Here is a 27,982-nt window from a genome sequence, read left to right on the forward strand (position 1 = left end):
ATTGAGAACAGTTGTTGTTCACAGTTTTCTGAAAGGTGACATTATTAAGCTTCCAGCATTCAACTTTTGGCTTTAGGAGGTCTGGCAACTCGCCCTCCTGAGATTTGATTTTTATCTGTCTCCTGCATCTTTTCTTTCTTCCCTTTTTCATTGAGCGTCAGCGTTTTTTGGCTTGTGTACCTCATTATTTCATAGGTTTGTTTAGGTTGGAGTGGGACGTGGGTGTGCTTTCTGCACTGACATCACTCCAGTGAGCTTGACTTTTTCACAGAAGAGATCAGTCCTCCGGTTAAAAGGCTCTTTTTTCCTCCTCACTCTGCAGGTTTGTCTCTCGGGAAATGCTATCAGAGACTCAAGTCACAGAACCCAAAGCTCCAACTGTGTAGTCTGATTCATGCGAAACCTCAATGATGTTTCATTTTCAAGCACAGCGATCACATTCAGCTAATGGAGGGCCACGCCGTTCCCAGCACCCACTGAGACAACCTTCAGATGATGAGGGCAAAACAACGGATCAGTGATTGTGTATTTGACCTTTGAACTTCAACTGAGCAACAAGGTTTTGAGAAGTTACTGCTTAAAGGTGTGTGAAGTTTCACAGGATGTCTTTAAATAGACGCTTTGTGAATTAACTGTAGATACCGTATTTGACAGCAAATATTATGCACTAACTGCTGATATTGAGTTATAAATGTACATTCTAGGTCAAAATGTAACTTTGTGTCTTGGGATGTAACATCAATGTGATTTTATAACTCACAATGTAACTATACAGTATATCTCATAACGTGACTTGGTATATTACAATGTGCATTGATTTTACTTATTTTTTTCATTCATCCAATTAAATAAATTAGGGTAATGATTCACATCTATATTTTGTTACTTGAGCCAATTAAAAATAAAAAACTTGCTGTAGTGCACCAACATAATTACATAATTGCATAAAGCATAAATTAGTTACAAATTGGCAAGAGATTGTGTTCGATTTGCACAATTCCCAATTCAGTTCTGTGATTCAGGCACTATGCATTTTATGTATTAAATCACTATCAGCACACTCAAATCATTATCTTCATAGCTTCTCCAGTGCTAGGACATTGTCTATAGTCTGTGGCTGCACTGCTCAAAGTGAGATCATTTTACGCTATGGTTGGAACCAGTTGATCTAGTGAGACCTTCATACTACTTTTGCTTTCAGAGAGAGAGAGAGAAATTAAACACCCCCAGATGGCTAGAAGAGAACCGTGATGGAGCCCAGATGTGTATGTAAAGGGAGAGCCAGCATTAGCTGCTTTTGGACTGAAACTACACCAGATTGTACGTAATTTTGTTGTCCAACACTGATGGTTTGGAGCGATAGTGGGGCTGATTCAAATGAGTCTGATTGCTGGCCGTTGGTCCTATGGATTCTGAACAAATGCTTCCATTATGAATGAAGGTCGAGGACTAAGAGTCATTTTGATTTGAAACATTCAGACAACCAGCACTAGCCGAGGGGTGCAGGGGTACTCAGAGTAACTTATGTAACAGCTGTTGGATGGAGCCATACGTACTGTTCTTTAGACCAACATCATCTTGCATATCACGGTTAATGTTACCCTTCCGTGTGCTGAATACCCCTCTCTGTGTTTCCCCTCCATTTTAAGAGTGTGAAGATGCTGATGTTCCTGTTCCGAGAAAGGCTGAGGCCAACCCTCCAGCCTGCTTTAATGTCATAATGACTGCAGCAAATCACAACCAGAAGACAGAGGCGCTCTGCCATTTGCCTGCTTCTTCTATGAATGACTGTGCATGCAACTGGCTGTACATTATTAACAATAAAGGGTTATCAATGGCCTTTGCAGGTTATTGAGTTCAGCAAATAACCTTTTTCTTATCAAGAATGTTTGCTGGCTCTGTAGAAATAATCTCAAATCTCTCTGTCTAATCTAAAAGCTCTGTGTACGCTTTGATTTTTCACCATTTATTGGATGATGTGGTCGGATGCTTTTATTATTTATAATAATAACAACTTTATTTTGTATAGCACTTTTAAAAGTCAATTCTGGGCCTGTTTGTTTATCAAATGAAGAACAGGTTTTCCTGCTACCAAGGTGACTTTAAAGACAGTCAAAATAAGGGACAGTAACTGTTACAACTGCTACAAATGCAGCAGATTAAAGATCATAAAAACAACAATTAAATTTGATTAAATCAATGCTGTACTACAACAGAAACTAGACTCTTTAGATAGATGACAGATCTGTTAAAACCTGTGCTGATGCCAACATTAAAATTATGAAAATTATTAATTTCTTGTAAGCTGGAATCTGTACATCTTTCTCTAGTGACCCTCATTGATACATGAAATTTTTGGCAAATGATGGGAAAAAAAGTCAAGTTTCTGCACCAAAGGACAAGCACCAATTAAAATGTGTTTATTTGGGTGGCCCAACTGAGATGGACAAAATGGCATGACCTGTTTATCAAAAATGGAAGATGAGTGAATGTTTGAAAACTTTTTTTTCCAGTTGTGTAAACCATAAAGATTCTACCAAATACTCCCAGCACAAGGACTAAATTTGACTAAGTATAACTTGATTTTTCAGAAGAAAACATTAGTGGTTCTTGCCTATAAATGTTGTAATGGGAGGTGTTTAGCACATTGAAAAAATAATCACCTAAATCTCAGTGATATAGAATCACATTTATGCCTCAGAGTATAAATAAATAAAGAACTTTAGATTAACGTTGTAATATTAGCTTTGTATTAAATGTAATTATATTACACATTGTGATTTTATATCTCACAATAGTCACACAACGTTTTATTTTCAGTGATGGGTTTATTACTTAAATTTTTTTTTTTTCATTGTTGAATACAAATTGCATTACAAAAATTATTGTTACGTGATCAATTTGAAGTACATTACATTTTAAGTAATATATTCTGACTATTTTTTATTCTTTTTTGCATACTCATTTATCACAAATTTCATATAAATAAAAATGATTTTGTATCATATTTATTAAACAACTAGAAATGCTAGAAAAGATCTATATGAAAACAGAAAATATAATACATAAAATTATAATGAAAGAAAAGATATTTCATTTTTATCCACAACATGATGTACACCAAATTGGGGTTCATGAAGGAAGTTGGTTTGTGAGTTGATAAAAAGCTAATAATCAATGTATCGTAAAAATGTTAAATTAAAGAAAGAAATTATTTTATTATAGACAATCAAAATAAACTAAAAAATGTGTTATGTCATGTGACCATGAGCCCACATCAGAGAATTTATAAATTATTAATTTACTGCCAACATATGAATACGTAATGGTAGTCCAATTATTTTAAAATGCCAGGAATTTTATTACATGTACTTTAATTTTGTAATCTGATTATGCAATCCAGATTCATTTTAATTAGTTAATACCAAGCACCATTTATTATTTACCTATTTATTTTACAATTACCTTTTACAATTATTTCTATATCTCTGACATAAAGAGATTTTTTTGGCCGTTTTATGACCTGCTAGGTGAAAGTTATGTCTGATCTCCTGAATATGTATGTAATACTACACCACAAGCCAAATAGTTGAGCTACTGCTCATGTGCGTATAGCACAAAGAGTGCAGGATGAGTTATGTGCTCAAATGTAATGTACTTAAGAGTTAAGATTCAAATCCTTACCTCTATGAGCTAAAGCAATAGTAATGCTACTGAATATGATTTAGCAGCTGTCACCTCTCAGTGTAAATTATTACAGTCTGCTGAAAGTTTGATTAAGAGTGAGCATGTCTCTCTACACTTCTGAGTGCCGTAACAGTCCCTAAAAAGCACTAAAGCTTGTTCTAAAGGTGAGTGTCCTGTTCAAAGACGTGACGTCAAAGAAAGAACGGCTCACTGTCCCCATGAAACCCATTACAGATGTTTTCCATGTCTCTCTTCTCTTGCAAAGTTCGCTTCTGTTCGTTTCTTTCCTGCTGCACCGTAATGTTCAAATATTTGATATGATAAGGACATATCATGATAACGATATGATAAGAGTGTAAAAAAGCTGATAACTGATGTTTAATGATCTGGCCACATATCAGAATTGAGAAACACTTCGGGTTAGTGCAGAAAACCCAGTAATGAGTGAGCAGTAATGCAAGAAGTGTAACATTTGCTAGAAAAAAAGTCTCCTCAGGAGATCTGTGTGCAACAAGTGCAATATATGTCCTTTTAATCAGCTTGGTGCATGTTGTGACATGAATTAGATTAAGCTCATAAAACTGGATGACTAAGATTTTGCACTTGTGTCATTTCTCCCCGTTGTCCAATTCTGAAGAAGAAAAGACTGAGGTGAGAAAGCGACAGGAGATGGGAAAGTTTATGCAGAAGATTGGACCGAGGACAGAGAGAATGGACACTTGGCAGTGCGCAGAAATCTGAGAGCTCATCAATCACTCTGTAATGTTATGTAATGGAGCTCTGCTGGAGAGGGTGGAGACCAACACGAACAGCTGCGGCCGATCTGAGCACGCTAAGCAAGAGTAAGCTGCGCTGTGGGAAAGAGAAGAAATGTGGGAGTAGGGGTGGAAAGTAGTTACACTGCATTTATCCTGCGACTAAGATCATGATGGGCATAGTCAGGATGATTTTTGTATTATAATGAACTCAGAGATCTGGAGTGCACAAAGTCAACAATTCGTCGGCATGTGCGCTTATATTGATGTGTGAATCCATGCATAATGTTTGCGCTCCGTACACATTCAGTTTAACAGATAGCCAGTAATGTGGTGGTGTTTTGGTGTAGCAGTTATAATGCAGGGCCTGTAAACGGAACATTCCAGGGTTGGGTTCTGGAAATAAAAATCCCATTAAATTTCTTCATAGAGAAATCGATTTTTAATGATTATGTTTAAACCTTTAAACAGACAAACCATGAGCTTGGAGGTTATTAATCAATGTTATATGCTTCAGATGAAGCAATCAGTCAGTGTAATTTTAACATTATTAGGATAATAATAATATTTAATAGCCTGTTCAAAAGTTCGGGGCTGGTAAGATTTGTTTATTTTTTTGGAAATGTTTTTAAAATAGTTGCTTTTGCTCAACAAGGCTGCATTTTCTTTTATAAAAATACAGAAAAAACTGTAATATTGTGACATATTATTACAATTTAAAATAACTCTTTTCTATTTGAATATATTTAAAAATGTAATTTATTCCTGTGATGCCATGCTGACTTTTCAGCATTCAGTGTCACATGAAATTATTCTAATACGCTGATTTGCTGCTCAAGAAACATTTCTTATTATTGTTAACGCTGAAAATAGTTGTGCTTAATATTTTTGTGGAATATAATATATAATAAAATACAGAATATTAATATACCATTATATTAGTATGCTTTTTTGATTATAAAAGTTTATAATGCTGTGATTCAGCAGAGAACTCTTAATCAAAGAAAAGTTTTAATGAGAAAATGAATGGGGAAAATACTTCTGGAACCAAGGCCTCTGAAAAAGTCATAACTGCATCATTATGCTGTCAAAAAGCATGTTTCTTTTTTGAAACTGCTTTTTCCCAAGACATATATGTCTTTATATTATAGAAAATGTTTTCCCAGGGAGCGGTTATATTTGCAGGGCTCTTGAAATCACGAAATGAACTTTTTTTGCTTTTGACTAGTAATTAGTCACATGTTTCTGAAACTGAGTGGCCATGAAACAAAGATGGCATCCTCTAGGTTGCATACTTCAAGGGGGTCATGTGCTACAGTAGCTGAGCGACTGCAATTGAGTTGAATGCTATCAGATGACTTTCCCTGTGTATCACAGACCTCTGTGGTTCCTTCCCTGTAAGGGGTGAGCCAAGATTCATCACCACTGTGCCCTTGAGGAGGCCCTTAACCTCAGCTTTCTCAATGGGAGTTGTCACTATAATAAAATCATGGCATCATTCTATTGCAACATCTCACAGGCTGGTCATTTGGTAATAACCGATAACCATATTCTATCCTTAGACAAAATCTGTTAATCACAAATGCACTGATTTCTTCTTGGCAGGCTTTTTGACGGCTTCAAGACTTGTGTGCCAAACATATCCTGCATTCAGCATGTGCCATGGCAGGCATCTTCTTACTTGTATCAAATCACGTTTTCGTGCACGTTATGACTCAGAAACATGAGACATCAGGTATGTTAGGCTTACAGTGCTGCCGTCGCTCAATTAGGAACCAGTGTTGATGCCACTCAAAATGAATTAATGGAGTTACAAACAAAGTGTGTGTTGAAAGTTTGCCCGTCGTCTTCAGCAGCTCATAGTAGAAAGCTGTCAGTCACACTCCTGAACTTCACATCCAGAATATGACCTCAGAGGCCTGGAATCGGAGCCATGTGATCACCGAGAGGTCATTTGAGAAACTGTTATTAGCCCTGAGCTCAGGGAGAAGCAAACATGTAGTGTTCACAATCACTGTGCGGCTTCTGCTTCAGTAATTTCTTTACTTCTTATAGAATGTGCATCGAGACGGTTTCTTTCATTAAGAAAGGTTTCGAGGGTTTTACACGAGTCCGGTGCAGGTGCTGCTAAGCTCCTTGGAATGTGTTGACACTAATCCTATTTCGGTTTACGCTATTAAACCATCGAATACATTTTGATTTATCTGTTCCCCGCTAAGACCTTGTTAACGTGCGAAGCCACTGCATTTCAGGAAAGGTTAGGGGTTATGTGTTTCTTGGAAGTCTAGTTTATTCCCTCTGTTGGAGTCTCTTCATGGTATTAGTGAAGTATGCTAGAGATTAAACATATGTAGTTATGGGTTTACTAAAAGCTTCACTGCCTTGTAATTTTTGTGGAAACTGGTCCTGTTTACTTGTTACACTGATTTTTTTGATGTGACAGTTTTATGGGGTATGTTTGAGGTGATCTGCTCTGAGGAAGCAATTAGCCATCTTTTCCTGCTTTAGAATTGGGAAGACGCCACTTGTCATCATTTTAATTAATGACTTTAATGGACATTTATGGGTTTGAAATGGCATAGCATGTACAGCAATGCCTTTGTCGTAAAGCAGTGTTGCAGACTGATAAATACAGGATCGGTGCGCTTTTCCCGACATAACATTCCTTCATTTTTCCTCCTTCTTTTTTGCTTTGAAGTTAGAGATGAAGGGGAGAACAGCTGGGACGTCTGAAGCCAAAGGAAGAGTGTGGGAGGTGGTGCAAAGTGAAAGTTAAGCATTGTGGGTAAGTGTTTGTGTGTGTGTGTGTGTGTGACAGGTGTCCACTGTGTCTTGTTGGAAAGGGACAGCAGCTATATTTAGCACCTCTGACAAGTTTCCACCACTCCTGTCAGGCAACAGCAAACCCATAATTACAGTACGTGATTGTGTGTTTCTGTTTTACTGCATTTTATCTGGTATTTAACGTCAGAGGTCCTTGAGAGGCATTGTGGGAGTTCTTGTTATTTGTAATTCATCCACCGATGCGTTATTTTGCACTATTTCTTGATTAACATGCAAACCCTGTAATTCAACTGTCCTGACCTGATTCATTTCAATTTTCATGTACTATTTGCACATAATTACGAAAACACAATTTCTCCTAAATAACCTTCATGGCTTATTTCCATTCAGCTACAGAAGCACATGTTCTGCTGTACTTTACTTCCACCTAGTGGACGACTGCAACATCACACAGGAAGCAGAAATATTTAGAGCAGGGGTCTCCAAACTCGATCCTGGAGGGCCACTAACTTATTAAACACGCCTGAACCAGCTAACTATTAAGCTCTTACTAGGCATACTAGAAACTTCCAGGCAGGTGTGACTCTGGACGACACCGGCCCTCCAGGATCGAGTTTGGAGACCCCTGATTTACAGAATATTTGTAATAGCATGTACTTCCTATTTCTGCAGTATATACTGTGTGCAGTATGGCCATTTTCAGCATGCACACAATATTTAGATTTTCTACTACATCTGGCAAATTGTGCAGTATAAAGCGCGCTTATATTAGTTTGCTGTGACAATTGAAATAAGGCTAAAATAAAGTATAGATATTAAGCCCTATTAAAGGTGCTGTAGAGAACTTTTGTAAAAAAATATTTTTTACATATTTATTAAACCTGTCATTATGTCCTGACCAGGGTTCTAAATTAACTTTTTTTATCACCAGACAATGTGGCTGGTTACTTTCTAAAGTTACCAGCCAATCAGAATTACCACTAGCCATTTTTTTTTCCGGTAAAAATAAAAAATTATGAGTGCCACTGAATGCATTTGATAATTTTATTAACATTGTTGGCATGAAAAACACATAAAGTACAAAGCATACAACAAAATATACACCGACTTAAATTTAAAATGATTAGTTCCCACCACGAAATTGCTTGTTTTGTTTTTTTTTATTTCGCGTAACTTACATGTGGCAATCCTGACAAAGCACTACGACATTCTTGTGATCAAACACAAGCCATTCATGACCCGTCAGCCATTTGGAATTTAATTTTCTTTTCTTTGTTTCTCTGTCGATATCCTACGGAGCCCTGCACGTCACCTGTAGGAGGAAAAAAATAAATCCGTAGCGATGGTTTTGCAATCCGTCCCCTCAGTTTATAAACCGTACTCACGAATTCATAAACTGTTACCTTGGTTTAACAAATCGTGCCCACGAATTTCCAATCCGTGCGCTCAGTTTTTGTAAACTGTACCCTCGGTTTTTGAATCTGTACCCACAAATTCATAATCCATGCGCACGCTTTCGCAATCCCACGGATCTGTAAACCTTACTCACGGATTCATGCAGCAAGCTCCTGTTAACACACAGTTTTATTGAATATTATTATGTGGAATAGGTTTAATAATAATAAAGGAATAATCTTAATTTGTAAGCTTAATAAATTAGTACAAGAAAATAATTCATGAATTGCTTTATTTTTAAATAAACTTTCACAGTTTTGTAAATGCTTGTGTACAATTCTTTCTTAACATGCATGAAGACTTATTGGATACTATGAAAATAATGTTTAATAAACAGAATTGAATCTGCTGGTGGGGGCGGAGCTACAAATGCGTGTCAGTTTACAAAATACAAATCCGAGGGAACGGATTGTGAAAGTGTGCGCACGGATTATGAATTCGTGAGTACAAATTTAAAAACCGAGGGTACGGTTTACAAAATCTGAGCGCACGGATTGGGAATTCGTAGGCACGGTTTGTTAATGCTTGGGTACAATTTGTTAAACCGAGGGAACAGTTTGTGAATTTGTGAGTACAGTTTATAAACTGAGGGGACGGATTGCAAAACCGTCGTCACAGATTGATTTTTTTTCTCCTACAGGTGACGTGCGGGGCTCTCCGTCATATCCTCATCCCCTGCCTCGTTCCTCTTTTTCACCCCCAGAAATCTGTCCCAACCACCGCCGCATTTAGTTTAATCTTAATTTTTTTCTTTAATAGCTAACTCCCTCCTCTTTCAGTCTATGCTCCCTGCTCTGGCTCCATTCCTTGTGTTTTCTGATGGACGCTATTCGTTTCCATGTTTTTTCGCGCTGGTTTCCCTGCAAACTGCGTGCAGCCAATGAGCATATGAAATGTCATCACGTAGCATTACAGCACAGTGTTCATGGGAAATGTAGGAAGTTCTGCCAGGGGGATAAATGACCGAGAACAGAGCCTCATGTCATGCATCACCAGCCAAACTGGCTAGTAAGTTTTAATTAACACCCGCCAAAATGAATTTTAACCCGCATTTGGCGGGTTGGCGGGTGTTAATTTAGAACCCTGGTCCTGACAGTAGAATATGAGACAGATAATCTGTGAAAAAAATCAAGCTCCTCTGGCTCCTCCCAGTGGTCCTATTGCCATTTGCAGAAAGTCATGCGCTCCCGGTAAAAAACAACCAATCAGAGCTGCGGTCCGTAACTTTGTTTGTGTTCAAAATGTAGAAAAATGAACATAATAAGCGAGTACACCATGAATCCATTTTCCAAACCGTGTTTTTGGCTTGTCCTGAATCACTAGGGTACACCTATAATAAGTGTTTATATTCGGACTATTTTAGATTGGTTCGGGGGTACCGCGGCGGAGTAACCCAGTACCTTTGTGATTCTTCATAGACATAAACAGAGAGAAGTAGCTCCGGCTACAATGTTCTTCCACAAGACGCAAGCAGTTCTGTTTATTAACCGCTAGAGTGTCAAAAGTTCCCTACCGCAGCTTTAAGAGGGTAATTCTCATGGGGACGTCTGTAAAAATAAATCTCTAAAGCTTTTCAGTGATTAAACACATGCTTTTGGATGAATATAAATTTGCAGTGGATGTCTGAGCTGAGATTGTCTTAATGTAGGGAGATAAGATGGTCTGTATAACTTAATTTTGAAGAAAGTGTAACGGTCAACTTCGATCATGTGTGCCTTAACAACCAATCACAGTCGGTTGGAGTTGTGTGACACTCAGTCGCTGTTTACAGATACCATAGCAATGAATGAGAAATACCGTAAGCCTTTGTAAAAAGAAGAGTTAGCTCATTTGTTTCTAATGTAACAACCTTTACAGCTGTGCTGAATTAATGTTCAGCGTTTGCCATGTGACAGCACTTAAGCATACTACTCTGAAACATTTATTGCTTATTGCATACTGTTTTGCACACTATTCTTAAAAAAAAAATTGTAGGCAGTATGCCCTTTGTACTGGGCAGTAAGCAAGTATGCCATTTTGAACACAGCCTAAGTGTGACCCAGAAAGCATAGTATGTTGAAAAGAGTATGCCAAAAGTCCCCATATGGTGTACTATTCCAGGTCGAAGTGTGGATTCATGCACACTTTAATGGCTAATATTACCCACAATCCATTGCGCTTTGACGATATTTCGGTTGAGAACTACAAAAGTAGAGAGGTTTAAATAAAGGGGTTTGAGTTACTAATAATCAACAAAATTAGGATTTATTTAATCTTATCTGTGTTATATTTCATCTGCGACAACAATGGATACTTTTACAAGCACTTTTAAATAGATCAGACTTTTTTTGTTTTCATTTTTTAATAGATTATGCAGAAAATATGAGCAGTTCTCTGCATGGAGATCCATGGCTCGCAGATGAACGTGCTACACTCTTTTCTCTCCGATATGTTATAGGAAGTTAAATGAAATAAAATGTGGATTTTAACTGTGACAAGATGATTGACAGGCCAGTCTACAGTGTAACTTTGCGACAGAGCAGTCCGTTAAAGACGCAGCTGTATGGACACGATAGCTTGCCTCCTAATCTACTACTCCCTCAAAAGTGTGTCCTTTTTCTTCACTAAAAAGTACATACTTCTAGGCTGTAGTATAAGTAGGCACATTGGGACACAGCATGAGTTTGTAATCCTATGAACCCGGAATTGCATTTCTTACAGTCAGTCACATGATCATTGACATGCGCTTGAGCGCTTATTAGGCTGTATGTAATTAAAGGCTCATTATTAAATGGTTTATAAATATTATTAATAATAATAATAACAATAACGACCTTGGTTTTTATCCAAAAAGATAATGGTAGGTTTATTCAGCTGGGGATTTTACGCGGGTGGTGAGAGAAAAACACTGACATCCTGGATTCCGACCGCACTAAAATCACCAACTAACCCCTGTAAATGGTGAAAATCCCTTATGTTCCCCTGAGAAACAATTACCATCCGAAGAGGGCTTTATATTAAAATTAAAGCTAAAAAGATAAAGAAAAATCTAAAAAGGTGCCTTGGCAAATAACTGTAGTGAATGGAATAGTGTATCCCACAATGCAATGTGTTTGACTTGACATTCCATTTCCAGTGTGATGAAATAATATTTTTTTAGCATCTTTTTTAGACACAATATTTGATCTGATATATTTATTGAAAAGGCAAAGTACCCATTTTATTTCCAAAATCGTAGCGTAACACTCCTATAATGTGAGTCATGTGACAAATATGTTGCATACTATATTTTGGAATGTTTACTCTATTGTTGTATATGCTGTTTTTGAAGGATTGTGTGGTATTTAATGAGCTAATATTGCCATCTGAACACAGTCTTGAATCTTCGATCTAAGATTTAGATTCTGTTACAGTCTGGCTTCTTTCTCTTGTTCCTGCAAAAAATAAATAACAAAATTTGATGACAACAATTCAAATGAGAATGACATGAAATAATACTGTTATTATAATATATATCAGGGCTCCAGACTAACTTTTTTCACTAGGAGCACAGTGGCCCCCAACTGAAAATTTTAGGGGCACAACCAGAAAATTTAGGGGCGCACACCGTAAATCAACATGCTAACCAAATCTACTAATTTCCACTGTATTACTAATAAATACTTTAATAATAGATGCAGAAATTACAATGTGCTGTTTCAAATTCAGTGTCACATTTTATTCTGCACTTTTGAAGATGCAACAACAAGGTAAACTGACAGCACCATCGCTGTCAAGACAGTACAAATAGTAAACAAAATTCCATACACTCAGAATAAAATATGTGCATAGTAAAAAAGTTTGTGTGCATGCTGTATCGTTGTTGTATGTTTCGTTAAGTTTTAAGCCATTCTTCCTTTGAAGGTCGAGCTGGCTTTTGTATTTGGTGAAAGGTAGTTCTAATGCTTATAGTACCTCAGTATCTGAATTCTTACAGCCAGTCTTCTCGAAAATGGTGAGTGTGGATCAGGGCCGGCCCTGACCAATTTGCTGCCCTAGGCATGATTTTACCTGGCGCCCCATGTGTATGTATGTATGCACATGTATGTATATATATATATATATATATATATATATATATATATATATATATATATATATATATATATATACACACACATACACACACTACAGCAGAACTGTTTCCAACACTCATAATAAATCATCATTTTAGAATGATTTCTAAAGGATCATGTGATAGACTGGATGTCACATGTGACACTGAAGAATGGAGTAATGATGCTGAAAATTCAGCTTTGCATCACAGAAATAAATGATAATTTAAAGTATAATAAATTGAAAACAAATTATTTTAAATTGTAATAATATATCACAATATTACATTTTTTTCTGTATTTTTGATCAAATAAATGCAGGCTTGATGAGCAGAAGAAACTTCTTTCAAAAACTTAAAAAAATAGTAATGTTTCAAAACTTTTGGCCTGTACTGTATCCCCCCAAAACTGCACAACTGTAGAGTAAAACATTATTTTAAAAAAAGTGATAATAAAAAATGCGTCTTAAAACTGACAAGATTGTACAAAATCACAGTCTGGGGACTCAGAACTCAGAACAACTGCTAACATTAAGTTTAAGGTAAAAATAACTGCCATGAAATTATAGTATCTTACTCCTATTCAATAAATTGTTCTTTCACTACATCTCTTTACCTCTGTCTTTATCCTCTTCTCTTCTTTTTGGCAGTGTATCTATCGCAGACTATGATCATTTATAATGTGTCATGTAAATTCGGCCTTGCGTCACAATCAGGAAACTTTCACCGTGTCTAGAACGGGCGCGAGCCGCCAGGCCCGTTTCTACGAGCTGTGTGTTAACAAAAACAGTGCTGTCTACATTGGATGTGGCGTCGGGCACGCTACACAACAAATTACCAACAACTAATCGTGCGCGCGCTCTGTTTCTGACGCACTTCAAGCACTCGATGGGTGGGGGAAGATTGAAGAGCCAGATTTTTTTTTTTTTTTTTTTTTTGCTTTATTTGGAAGTGTTTCGAATTATTGGTTTTTAAATAGTATCCTATTATAAAAAAAATATAGGTAAAAAAAAATAAAAAAAAAGTTCACTCATTCTGGCGCCCCTATGGATGAGTGGCGCCCTTAGCATTTGCCTATGCCGCGGGCCGGTGTTCTGTCGATTTGTCCTACGCTGTCAGATTTTCCTACCTCCCACTAAAACAGTGGGTACAACGAAAAATGCTACTGTAAAGTTATGATTTATTAATGTCTACACCTACCACAACCCTAATCATACCCTTACAGTACTACAAATACAGTAATTATGTATTATATTCGCGGATGTAGCTAGAAGGGATACAGTTACAGGAAACCAACAATAAATATTAGTTTCTACCAATTAAATTGCGTTTTTATTAAAGTCTACACCTACCCCAACCCTAAACCTACCCTTACAGTAATGCAGATCCATTAAATATCGTTGTTTAGCATGAGACAAAGGACGCGATATTGATGTGCGCGTGCGCAGTAAACCTCGGTAGGAAAATCTGACAGGGTAGGATAAAATGTCAGGACACCGGCCCTGGTGCGGACTTTTTTTCGCCACACCAACCTCTGACTCTGAATCATCATCTGACGGTGACACTGTAGACTCTGGCACTGGTACACTAGCCGCAGGTCGGAAGAACGAATCAATAGTTCGCTTGCTCATAGCTCAGACGCACGCACATATCAGGTTGTGATGATATTTGTCTCTGTTTCCTTCCCACAGATGTTTACGCGCGCTCAATTATCTCTAGGCCCCTCCCCATCCACACATTTTAGCCACTTGCAGTGGCCATTCCCTATTCTTCTCACACGCATTTGCCGCCTCACAGACAGGCATCACTCAATGAGACGCGAGTGTGTGCTCGCGTCTCATTAGTATGTGTGCAAGTGTGTGTGCAAGTGTGTGTGCGTGCGTGCGTGCGTGTGCAAATCTACTGGTCGCACATGTGCGACTGGATGTAAAATTCAGTCGCACACTCTCAAAATTTGGTCGCAAAATGCGACCATTTGGTCGCAGTCTGGAGCCCTGTATATATATATATATATATATATATATATATATATATATATATATATATATATATATATATATATATATATATATATATATATATATATAAAAACACGAATTTGAAAATGTGTTTATGCAATAGCCAATTGAGACAATACTTTAAAGCAACAGAAGTGCCGCAGTGTAAATTCAGGGTAAAGGGACTTATTGAAATGTGGGTAAAAAGCTTTTTCAAAACCTATGAATGCAAACACTGTCATTTTAAATTTGGTGGCAGTGAAGTGACTGTGTATGGAAGGCAGTTAACTTGCTCTTTGGAGGGAGAGGAGATGTGGGTTTCCCTGTCAACACCATCTTCTCAGTTTTAGATGAGGTCAGACAGGAGGGGACCGTTCTAAACTGCCATCAGGATGAAATTTAAGACACTCTCCAAAGCCCCCCATCGGTGAGTTCTCCAATCAGACTTCACACGTTGTTATTCTCCGTTCCCTTTAAGATTTATGCTGGTCACTTACGACTTTCCTTCGCTTTGCCACATTGTGATAGGTAAGACGTTTATTTGTTCGATTTGCATGGACAAATCAGTGCTGTACTTACACATTAGCTGTATTTGAGATTGATTTGTGTTATCAGCTTCCCATGAAATGGACCGTTCACACATTCAATTATAAAGTTGTCTGCCTGGTTTGCAACTTTTCATGACCTTTGGAAGCTATATGCATGTGTGGACACCTGCGATGTGGACAAATGCAAGGTAGAGCAGTCACTTTATTATACTTAACTTTAGAAGTAGACAGCATGTTTGTTCTCGCATCCCTTAAAATCGTGTTTCAGTACAAATATAATTATCACTACAAGGTTGTGTTATGCACTAAATAAAACAACTGTATGTATAAAAACATTAAAACGAAATTTATAACTTACAAGATCACCTAATTTAAAGGAGATTTGAGCTTGAATCGGGTGCTAGCAAGCAGCGGTCTTTCGTTTTTTAATCATATAAGTGAATGAATCAATCTGGTTCGAATGAATCATGTTACTAGTTCACTGAGTCGCTTTCTTTTGGAGCACGCGATTTCCTTCACTCCCAGTCTCAGTGATTTGAGAATGAAGTGTCTAGTTTAAGGCTGGATTAGGAATCGCATACTACTCTTAATATTTAAATATATTTATTAGTTATAACTTATAAATAACAAGGACAATAGTATTAATTTCTCAATTCAACCAAACTGAATGATCTTCTGACCAATTGAACGATTCGTTCTATTCACTAGCAAGTCACAACGAGAGAGTGCGGATGAATAATGATTCTGAATATATAAAAATGATGGTTATACATAATTAAAAGTTGTAAGAACAGTACTGAAACATAAAAAAATATATATTCTGTTACTGGCGTATTTAATTTAGCAAGACGATTATTATTATTATTATTATTAAACGTGTCGTTTCAGTTTTTAATGATTCGAACGACTCGCCATTAAAAACGAAAATACTCGCTTGTCGCTACCTGATATAATCGACAGAAAGTATCACTAAACGAATTTATGAATACGTGAAATACTTCTTTACAGAGAACGCAGTTAAAAGATTATCGTCAGTCAATAAAAAAAAATCCCAAACGCTATTGACTGACGACAGAAGCAAGCATGCGTTGATAAAACCCGCTTTAAAATAATTTAGTAGACTGACAAATAATTTAAGATTTATATAAAAAAAATTAATTTAAAATTTTAAATGTATTATTTTCAAAAGTAATATACTATACAATGGAATAATGGAATAGCTCTATCGAATTGCATAGGTTGCCCAAAATCACGAATCCGCTCATGAATATTAATTTAAGAATGCAGACGTTGCTTTGTAACCTTCCAACGGCTCTCCAGCGCGTCCCCTCACGTGACTAATAAATATTCATAAGCTAAGCTTTCTCTGTAGTACTATTGGTGAATTCGTTTCCTATCTAGGAAGTTAAACATTTCGAGTAGTGATTCAACGCGCTTAAGCATTTATAGTGATTAATATCGTTATCGACAGCGAAGTTTCATAGAATGTGATGAATATAAACACAGGAGAAGGGCTAATTTGAGACGGTAGGCGGTTCTTTACGTGATTTTCTATTGCTGATGTGGAGCACGAGCCATCCGTGTGTAACCCATCATTGTTTACCGCATCTATCCCTCTCATCGATAACATTCAGTTTCGATGCACAAACGCGTGCGTGACACATTTATTTGCTAGAGGAACGGTTTTGTGAGATTTGAGATTTGTCATTAAAAATAATATCTGTGGGAATGTGCGACTTGATATTGCTATGGCAACGTGTCATCAGCGCTTATGGACCAAACCATAATCATCATCGATCAAAGATGGAAGTGAAAGCTCAGATCAGACTGTTGATAAATTTTAGATGATTAAATTGATAATAAGTTCTGTTTTGAGTAGTTTGAAAGAGCTCACTTCCAAAGTGCTGATGCAAAATCTCTGTACTGATTAATATTGTACTGAATGGATTAACAGATGCAGTAACATTTCTGCATCTCCACTCTTTACAAATGCTTCATGTTCAAAGTCACTTACAGATAAATCACTTAAAATTAATGTTGTGTGGAAAATTACAAGTTTATACATTTAGCAGCCACATTGAGAGTCTGGGATTCAGAATGTAAAATAATTATGGAAACAGTTTTAATGTAGGTGATTATTTTCCCAGCCGGTTTTTGTTTCTGATTTTCATATTCATGTTAATTGTAGTTAAAGTTGTATACAATATGTATACAGTCAAACCAAGATGTATTCAGACACCTTAAACATTTCACGGAATATGGTAATAAAACAAATAAAAAATAAAAAACTCAGAGTTAAACTGTGTCGGAGCAAATTAATTTTGATAATGTTAGATAACACTTAAGCATGGTCCGGTCAAAGTGTCTGAATTTTGTGAATTTAGTGCCCCAAATTGTTTGTCAGTTTTACTGGTGGTCCACTATGAGATTTTATGGGTATAATATGTCACAGTTTAATTTATTTTGCTATCCTCACTTGTATGTGTGTGTGTGTTATTAGTTTTAGTGAAATATAATAAACTTATTAATAAAAAAGTCCATTTTTTTCTTTAGAAAAAAATAAAAACAAAGCAAACCTGGTTGTATAAGTATTGATTTTTAACATTTAAGATATAAACATTTATTACATACTATTATATATTTATGTATTTAAAATTATATTGTAGCCACACATTTAGTCATTTTTTCAGTGTTTTTCTTTACAAAAATAATACTAACACTAATAATTATTAGCATTGACATCCTAGAATCAGAATTCAGTTTAATGTTCATTAAATCAGCACATATTTAAGTTTGTTGTTCAGCTTTTCACTTTAATTATTTTGCTGACATTATCATGTAGAACAAACATTAATGTATTAAACTAGAAGAAAAAAAGAAGTATCTTGTCTTAGTTTATTTTTTTTTTTGGATGTATCAGTGTTGAAGAGCTGTATTTGACTTTCTTTTTCTCAGAGTCAGAAGGAGCGGATCGGAGACTCCACAAATGGCAGGAGACGAAGTTCGGCAGAGGAAAGGAGGGGGCCGCAAGAAGTCCAAAAAGGGGAAAGGGAAGGGGCAGGGTGGTTTGGATCGGACTGGCAGTGTAGATGGGCAGAATGACCTGCTGTTACAACCTCCCACCATACCACCCAAAAAGCCTATGGAGGAGAGGACCAAAACAGCCCTGGCTAAGATAGAGGATGAGTCTGCCATTTCTATCTGCCTCCAGGTGCTTTTCCCCTACCTGCTGGCTGGGATGGGGATGGTGATGGCAGGCATGGTGCTGGACAGTGTACAGGTAAGAGACTTCTGAAGAACTTTCTGCAACTTTCTGTAACACTTTATAGCCTGACATGACTTTCTAACAGTTTGATGCTTTAGCAGTTAATGTGCCCACTTTAATTATCCAGCGTGTCAAGTGCTGATATTTATGGTCCTCACTTAGAGGAAGCAGAGTGTGAGGGAAATTAATGTGATGATTAAAATTCACTCGTAAGGCGAGGAACTGGAAAAACACTCCAATCGTAAAGTATTAAAGCAGTAGTTCAACCAAAAATTATGTCATTTTAAAATAATTGCAAACCTGTATGTTTTGTGGAACACAAATTGAGATGACCAGGCTATAAATGAATAGTTTTTGAATGGGTTTTTAGGACCTATTTTTCTTCTTCCCAACCTGATTCTTGCTTGTTCATCTTGAGCTTCTTATTTAGTTACGAGATATTATAAAGGGTGGTGAACCGTGTCCCTTCTTGAAGCTGGAGAACTCCAGTCCCTACAAAATTAAATGTGCCAAAATATTTATTGAACGAAAAACACATTTTGTGATAATTACTGATCCTTTTGTTCACCAAGTGATAAAAACTTCACATTTCAGAGGAAATCAGTCAGAATTGCGAGATTTCCAAACAAAAAGTCAGAAAAAGTCAAGACATAAACCCAGAATTACTAGAAATAAGTCTGACTTGATATAAACCCGGAATTTTCAGAAGACAAGTCAGAATTGTGATACGTTGACTCAAAATTACGAGATATAAACTCAGATTTGAGATGTAAACTCTAAATTGGGAGAAATTAAGTCAGAATTGGGAGATTTTAACTTAAAATAACAAGACATAAATTAGAGACAGAATTTTGAAATTTTAACTTAAAAAAAGACATGAACTAGAGAAAGAATTGTGAGATTAAAAGTGATGTTTTAAAAATAATAATCAGAATTGTGAGATGTTGACTCAAAATTACGCGATATAAACTCAGAATTGTGAGATGTAAACTCAAATTGTGTGTAATAAAGTCAGAATTGTGAGATTTGAGTTTTTAACAAGTTGTGAGATTAAAAGTTGCGATTACTTCTTAAAAAATAATCAGAATTGTGAGATGTTGACTCAACATTACGAGATATAAATTCAGAATTGCGAGAAATAAGAAACAGAATTGTGAGATGTAAACTCAAAATTGTTAGCAATAAAGTCAGAATTTTGAGATTTTCACTTGAAATAAAAACGACAAATTAGAGACAGAATTGTGAGATTAAAAATTGCGATTACTTTTTAAAAAAATAATCAGAATTGTGAGATGTTGACTTAAAATTGCGAGATATAAACTCAGAATTGCGAGAAATAAAAACAGAACTGTGAGATGTAAACTCTAAATTGCTAGAAAAAAGTAAGAGTTGTGAAATGTGAATAATTGCAAGATATAATATATAAAGATTTTAACTTAAAATAACAAGACATAAGAGACAGAATTGGGAGATTAAAAGTCGCGATTACTTTTTAAAAAAATGTATTCCATGGCGGAAACAATATTCCATATAAGGGTAAGTAAATATTTCCAAAAAAGCTATTACTTTAAATATTATGTCCGATCTTAAAATGTGTTGTCATAGAACTGGTTATCATCGCTGTGTCCTGATGCTGTTTTAATGAATGAGATTTGCTGGATTTGCTGCGTCACTCTGCTGTGCTCACATCCAAGCAATTTTTTTTATTTTTTTTTAGCTGAATCATGCCCCTCTTTCCAATGTGTCCTCAACGTAGAGTGGTGACTAATCGAACAATGCTGCTTTTACAACCACATGGGTTCTCAATCTGTCTCTTTGTCTCTCGTAAGCACACTTGTTCTATCTCGATCTGTCTTTTCCTCTCCTCTTTTCCTGTCCCCCCTCTAGCCCGTCTGCTAAGCACTCAGCCCATTCACAGCTGATAAGACAGGTTCAGTAATACGTCAGAGGAGACATTAGCAGAGAGAAGGACAAGGAGAACAGACGCAAGACTCTAAACAGATGAAACGGTTGATGGGAAGTAATAAAGGTTAGACGAGAGACTGTTCGAGGGTCTGATGCACCGGTGAGGAGGGGGCAAAGAGGACTGCCCACAGGAACGAGTGGAAGTAAAGCCTCAACATGTTTTTCTGTCACGTTCTGGACCTGTTAGACCAGGCCCGATGACGGAGAGGTGTTCAAATCGACGTTAATACGGAAAGGACTGTTATTATGTGAGTCACGACTCCTGTGGCGGAGAGAAGACGCACTCCGGAGAACGTAGTGCTCATGTACATGGATGTTTCAGCGACCTGCGGGTGAAAAAATAGCCAGCTTGAGAACTATTGTTGGAGGACAGCTGTGTATAACAACTCGATGCTTCATCTTATCAGGCATAAGACGAGTCTCAAGAAGTTTTTAAAAGTGGATTTTGACATTCAGAGAACCAACTGTGGAGACAGATGCTCCGCTGAGACTTTTTTGAATGTGAAGGTTCCTATTGGATTTTGTTCGAAAACCCCTGTGGCATTGATAGATGAACAAATAACATCTTTGAGAAGAACTGAAATATATGAAATAGTGAGTGCATTAGCCATCTTTTTGGGTCTTTGCTATCATGGGATAATCTGAAGATACTAAACTGCCTCATCGTTTAATCTTAAAAACATCCTGTTTTTTCGGAGTCAGCGTATTATTTTTCTTCTTCCCAACCTGATTCTTGTTCGTTTGTCTTTAGTTTCTTATTTAGTTTCGAGACATTAAGAAAGTAGCATTCAAACATCTTAGAAGGTGTTAAAAGCTTCAAGGAACCCTTGTCAATCTCAGCCGTGGCTCTCATCGTTGGGGAATGGGGTAACACACAGAGAGATGGTGGTCACACAGTTAGAGCTGGAGCTCTGTTATCAGGGGAAGAAGCTCAGAGGTTTCACCTGCAAGCTCACCCGGTCAGCTCATGGCTTCCTACCAGAGAGCTCTTACATCATTGCTGCACAGGTCTTTCTGCCGTTTCTTCTGGGCGGGCTGGGTATGGTGGCGGCCGGCATCGTCATGGATATTGTCCAAGTATGAGCTATTTAATCTAGATTTGGTGTATTTCTTGGTTGTATGTGTTATTGCAGCTGTAAATAATGCTGTTTTCCAGTATTGATAAGTACTGGCAGAACCATGGGATCAAAACAGTACTTTGGTAAATCTGACTCTTACTATGGAGCCCTACACATGGCATGCAGGAAAAAATTGTAGGCTAAATCATGTGTACAATTTACTATTTCATTCCCTCGATTTATAAATGGTGTGCACTATTTACTAATTTGTTTCCTCAATTTTTTAAATCGTGCATAAGGTTTATAAATTGAGAGAAAGAATTAAAAAATTGTGCGCATGATTTAGCAAATCGAGAGAATTAAATAATAATCATGTGCACATTTTAGTACATCGAAGGAACAAATTAGAAAATTGTGCGAACAATTTATTTTTTTATTTTTTCATGTCATGCGCGGGGCTCCATACCTTACAAAAAAAAAGTATCTTTTTACATGTGCGTGTAGTTTTATGTAAATACCATGGGAGGACCACAGGGTTTGGTACTACCATATTCAAATGACATAGTTTGTTTATGTTACTTCAAGAATACTCTGGTATACATATCTACAAACAAGACTTTTTAATTTAATTAAATTTTTATTTTTTTTACTTTGTTAAAATGCAAATATTGAAGGTAAGATAATAAAGAAATAAGACAGGTTAACAAGAGAATCTTAAAATATCGTAATCTATGTAAAATTACTGTGATGCATGGCTTTGAATGGCTTAATGCTTTAATAACATGATAGCAACAGCATCATGATAACTAAATAATTTTTAAAAAATAAATATTGTATTGTAAATATTGTTTAGTTTGATAAAATGTATGAATTTATTTTCAAAATGGGAATAATATGTAAAAAAATATAGATACAAAAATAAAAATGTTTAATACAATAAATAATATAATGTAGTTTAAATAAAGCAGTAATAAAATAAAATATACATGTTAAATGGAAAAACTTGCATTTAAAACATTTAATTGGGAACTAAAATAAATTAAGTTGAAACTGAATGAATGAATGAATGAAAGCTGATTAGAATGTGTTTACATACTGTACATGTACTGTATATAATAAAAATAACAAAAGCTCAACAGAATTACTAAAGTGTAAACTAGAATTAAAAAAACTGTAAATGTAAAAAAAATCCAAATATGAATAACTTTTGTAATAGTACTACATTGTAAACCCTAATAAAAGATAAAATCCTAAAACATATTTTGTAACAGATAAAAAAAAAAAAAATAAGTGATGTTTTTAAATGTTTTAAGCTTACATAAAATAAAAATTACATTTCCAGTTGCCTTAAATTATCGCAATGTTATCTTATAAATGTTGATATTTCTCAACTTGATCCTACCCCACTCATCACAATGATAATCATATACAACTCACTTCCATTAACAGCATATTCATTTAGATCTTTATAGTTCAGTGCCAGTTAGCAAAAGGCACACTGGTATGTACTAACATATTTATCAAAAAGACTCACAATACTTGCTTATAAATATTTAAACATCATGCAGTATATATAACCTTTAAGTTTTGCTTTCCATCCTCAACCTAATCACAGGTTCCACTTCACAACAATGGTAGCACTACACAACCAACATAACAGAAAACTATGTAAATCCTAACATAACACAACATTTAAGTGCTAACTTATGTCTCTGTATGCTAATCTTGTATAAAAACACAAAAAAACACTTAATTTCTACATTTATTTTCCTTGTTGGCTAATGCAAAGCATGCTGGGAACTAGAAAACACAATAATTTTAAGGTCACCTTACTACAACAGCATTTTGAGTTTACAGAACTCATTTCAGTTAAGAACTTCATTATTATTTGAGTGAAATTAACTTTCATTTTTTAATTAATTTTCACTGTTCGGTTTTACAGTGTACAGAAATAACACTTAAAGTGACCATAATTGCACCATATATATATATATATATATACACACACACACACACACACATACATAATCACATGCTATCTTCCAGTAACGGTTGCTTGTGTTCCTGTCCTCTAGATATAGAGGCAGTTGGCATGGAATGTGTTTTGTGTCTATTAACTGAATTCTCATGGGGGTGCGTGAGATAGGCCGAGCGAGAGAACGAAAGCTTGTTTCTAAAAGAGAAGTGGGCTAGATCCCAGGACGGGCCTGTGACGTGACACCAGCCCCTTGAAACAGCCTGGACTGTGTGTGTGGTAAAAATACCGGCCCCTGGCTGGCTGGCACCGGTCTCTTATCTGTTCATTTAAACATTATGGCTATTTTTAACTGCATAAGTGGGTTTGTGAAGAGAGGAGTGCTCAACTCGTATACTGACACATACTAAATATAAACGCACTCTCGCACAGCACACGAAGCCATTCATATTCAGTGAGTCACTGTGACACTTTTGTCAGTTTGCCCATTATGTGATGATATTTATGACTGTGCTCAAGACTAGTCTGCGTGTTGTTGACTGGAAGGATCAGAGAAAAAAAAATGAAACTGACACCTAGTTTAAATTAATATGTAGTACTGTTGTGAAGTATTTTTCATTTGATTGAGAGCATCCCAGTTTATGGCATGTACATCGAGACGCCACTCTGTTCAAAAATATTGACCAGTGATCTATGGGAAAGCCAGTGATCTGTTCTGTGTAAAGTATCTGTTTATCTTAGAATTCTTTAAAAGTTCAGTACTTATTTATGGACCTGGGGGCGGGGTTCCCAGCATGCAATTCAAGTGTGAATTTTCTAGTGTCACCCTCATTGTGGTTTGCACTCCAAATTAATAGTGATGTAATTCCGTTTCATTTCAGAGAGCTAGTTTATCGACGGACTTCTTAAATGAATGGGTTAAAAAAATGGTTTTTAGTTTAGATTGAAATTCTTAGGCTATGTTCATAAGAAAATACTAGCATACTGAAATTAATGGGTGCCATAAAAAATGAAAAATGCATTTAAATTTGTATGTTTATCAGAAGAAATGTATTATATATATGTATTATATAAATTTATTTATTATTTACAATATGTTTTCCTTCCTCCCAGTGTCATTATTCAATTACTACTATAATAAAAATAATCCTGAATGACTTTTTTACATAATGTTTTTTAAATGTATTTTAAATCTGCATAAATTACATTGTCTTCATAAATACCACTTTGATAAATGTCATATAAAATATTTTACAACATATTTGAAATCTAGTAATTTTTTTACAAATCTTTCTGAATTTGCTCAAAATTTCAGATCACACTCAGGGGGGAAACCTGTGTTTTAAAATGCCTTGAAATAAATTTTTTGTTGTTGTAAATGACTTGATTGCACATTTCTCTTTTCATTTTACAAATAGTGTTTTCACAGTTCCAGGTCAACCCTGGTGTAATGGAGAACTTGCTGTTTCAGACTGTTTAGAAATGTGACCCTGGACCACAAAACCAGTCTTAAGTCATCTTTAAAGTTGATCTTCTCTGTATTTAGATTTTTTTTGGAACCCTCAGATTCCAGATTTTGAAATAGTTTAATCTCAGACAAATATTGTCATATCCTAACAAACCACACACAAATTGGAAACTTATTTATTCAGCTTTCATATGATCTATAAATCTCAATTTCGAAAAATTGACACTTAAGACTGGTTTTGTGGTCACCAATATCTCCTCTTTGTGTGTTTTAGCATTGGGATGTGTTTAAAGTGATCACAGAGGTGTTCATCCTGGTACCTGCTCTAGTCGGGCTCAAGGGAAACCTGGAGATGACTCTCGCATCTCGTCTCTCTACTGCTGTATGTAAAAATACTTATAAACTGGATAATATATGTATTACTGCATGTATATATTACTTATGATCTATCTCATGCTATAACCTTTAATGGTCCTAAGATGGCCCTAAGTCTCATAATCAAAAAGAAGTAATTTGCTTGACTGCAGTTTGTTTCCTGTTTTCCCCAGGCTAACACCGGACAGATGGACGACCCCAAACAGCAGTGGCTGATGGTGACCTGTAATCTTGCTCTCATTCAGGTAGGTGAATCAGAAACACACAGAGGTTTTATATTATTGATATTTTACATAATACACTGGAATAGGACTTTAGTTCCTGATAATTTAGACAATATGAACATGAATTAACAATTCATTTAACTTTAAATAAATACTGTATAAAAGAATAGGAACAATTCCTCTATGAGACTTCATTCTGCAGGAGAGGCTCTGATAAGCAGTTGTGATTGTAGAGCTCCTCTGCTGTCTTCCTCAGGTTCAGGCCACTGTGGTGGGCTTCCTGGCAGCTCTTGCGGCCGTAGGTCTTGGTGCTTTGTCCAGAGGGGGTGTAGAGCTGGACCAGGCGGCTGTCCTGTGTGCTAGCAGTGTCACCACCGCATTTGTGGCAGCTCTCTCCTTAGGTACATCTCTTTAAAACATTAAATCAAAATGTACTACCTTCATAAAAATATTTTTATTTAGCAAGATGCATTAAATCCAAAAGTGACAGTAAAGACTTTTACATTGTTACACAAATGTGTGTTCTTTCTACTCGACAAAGAACCCTGAAGAAATCTGTCACGGTTTCCACAAAAATATTAAGCAGTATGAAATCAGCCAATTAGAATGATTTGTGAAGGATCATGTGACACAGAAGAGAGGAGTAATAGCTGCTGTTGGACAATTTGAATGGAAATGTGATGGGAATTCATGTTGTTTATATGTTCTGGAATGGCTTTCATAGCTGGAACATGATGTGCAAAGCAACAATGTGTGTAATACATTTCTGAATAATGCATAACATTTTTTAAACTAAAAAATGTCACCCAGACTGTGGTTTCAGTGTCCCTAATTTTTTATTTAAAGCATTTGCATGCCAAAAAGCAAGACACAGACATTTAGTCTTTTTTTCTTTCAATCTTACACTTCTTTGAGTATCACACTCTAACATTACCCTGTCAGTTACTGACTCTTCTGCTTTCTTCCGTGTCCAGGTCTGGTGATGATTGGTGTGATCATCGGCTCCAGGAAGGTGGGCATCAACCCTGATAACGTGGCCACACCAATAGCAGCCAGTCTGGGAGATCTCATCACTCTTTCTCTATTGGCTGGAGTCAGCAGCACACTGTTCCAGTACAGAGGTATGGGGCCTTTTAGTTATTCATGTATTCATTAAAAAATAACTGCTACATTAAAAACTAAAAACTGTACTTTTTAATTACATATTGTTAAAAAACAGACTGATATTTATGAACATCCTTAATTATTGTAAAAAAAAAAATCATAACTTAATCACTTTATATATATTCATTGATTATTAATTAATTATATATAATAGTATAATTATATTTGTATTAAATGATAAAATGAAAATATAATTATTATATTAAATTACATTTGTATTATATATATATATTTAATTAAAAATACATCACTTTTTCTTTTTGAGCCTTTAAATGTTGCTTATTAAATGAGTGTGAACTGTTTAAAATGTACCAGAAGAGGGCAGTAGAAATTCACTAAAATATGACTTTTTTTTTTTTTACAAAGATGTGCATTTTTAGCTCACATGGTTTCCATGATTAAAGATAACATTAAATAGTGGGAATCTTTCCCCTTAGGAAAATCATTCTGCTTTGTTTAGAAACATCACAGTTGTATGTACTATGCAGATTTAAAAGTCCTTAAAATCTGGACTTACACAAATCACAGCACATTTTCTGAAATAACTATTTATTATGTCTAGCATACATCATCAGGGTAATCTACAATGTTTGTGTATTCAGATGTGTGGTACTTGTCCCCGTTGGTGTGTGTCTTCTTCCTGCTGCTCATTCCTCTCTGGGTGTTCATCGCTAGAAAGAGTCCACAGATTAAAGAGGTTCTGAAGTTGGGCTGGCAGCCTGTTTTAGTGGCCATGTCCATCAGCAGGTACAAACATGCAAACAGAGACACAGTCCTCTATTAATGTGTCAGAATAACATGAAAATGGTTACATATTAATTAATAACTAAATAATTGTGCCTGTAATAAAGGATTAAATAAAAGTACATATTAGGGATTTTTTTTTTCATTTTTTCTTTTAGATCTGATAAAGTAATGGAAATTATTTTAAAAAGCTAGATTAGCTAGATAACTACAACTAATGAAAATTACTTGCCCTAAAGGTATGGGAACATTGTTAATAATTTTGAAATATAAGATTTATACTTAAAATTCACTGAAAAGAAAACAACAAGAAAAAATGTAATTAGTTTTCTTTGTTTGTGTTTCTCCTCTAAAATATTGATTAATGTATTTATCTAAAATGTGCAGTCTGCTAGATTACATTACAGTAAATAGAACTAATTTGTGTTGAAAATGACTATTGATTT

At 35.7% G+C, this 27,982-nt stretch overlaps 1 protein-coding gene across 4 annotated transcripts in view; it reads left to right on the top strand.

Moving 5' to 3' along the window:
• The window catches only part of LOC127944523 (solute carrier family 41 member 3-like), a 48,999-nt gene that overhangs the window by 17,529 nt on the left and 3,488 nt on the right, over nucleotides 1-27,982 (top strand). Inside the window, exons 2-9 of one of the 4 annotated variants that reach the window (XM_052540519.1) lie at nucleotides 7,141-7,227; nucleotides 15,095-15,177; nucleotides 18,254-18,578; nucleotides 25,304-25,411; nucleotides 25,578-25,649; nucleotides 25,885-26,029; nucleotides 26,603-26,749; nucleotides 27,395-27,539. In XM_052540519.1, the coding sequence (XP_052396479.1) occupies nucleotides 15,143-15,177; nucleotides 18,254-18,578; nucleotides 25,304-25,411; nucleotides 25,578-25,649; nucleotides 25,885-26,029; nucleotides 26,603-26,749; nucleotides 27,395-27,539 (977 nt within the window). In that variant the 5' untranslated portion in view covers nucleotides 7,141-7,227; nucleotides 15,095-15,142. Of the gene's footprint in view, nucleotides 1-7,140; nucleotides 7,228-15,094; nucleotides 15,279-16,658; nucleotides 16,826-18,253; nucleotides 18,579-20,171; nucleotides 21,606-25,303; nucleotides 25,412-25,577; nucleotides 25,650-25,884; nucleotides 26,030-26,602; nucleotides 26,750-27,394; nucleotides 27,540-27,982 lie in introns of those variants that run through there. The other 3 variants (XM_052540521.1, XM_052540520.1, XM_052540522.1) reach the window with 3 other exon arrangements.

Source organism: Carassius gibelio, chromosome A23 (genome assembly GCF_023724105.1).
Source record: "Carassius gibelio isolate Cgi1373 ecotype wild population from Czech Republic chromosome A23, carGib1.2-hapl.c, whole genome shotgun sequence".
In the NCBI taxonomy this organism is placed as follows: Eukaryota; Metazoa; Chordata; class Actinopteri; order Cypriniformes; family Cyprinidae; genus Carassius; species Carassius gibelio.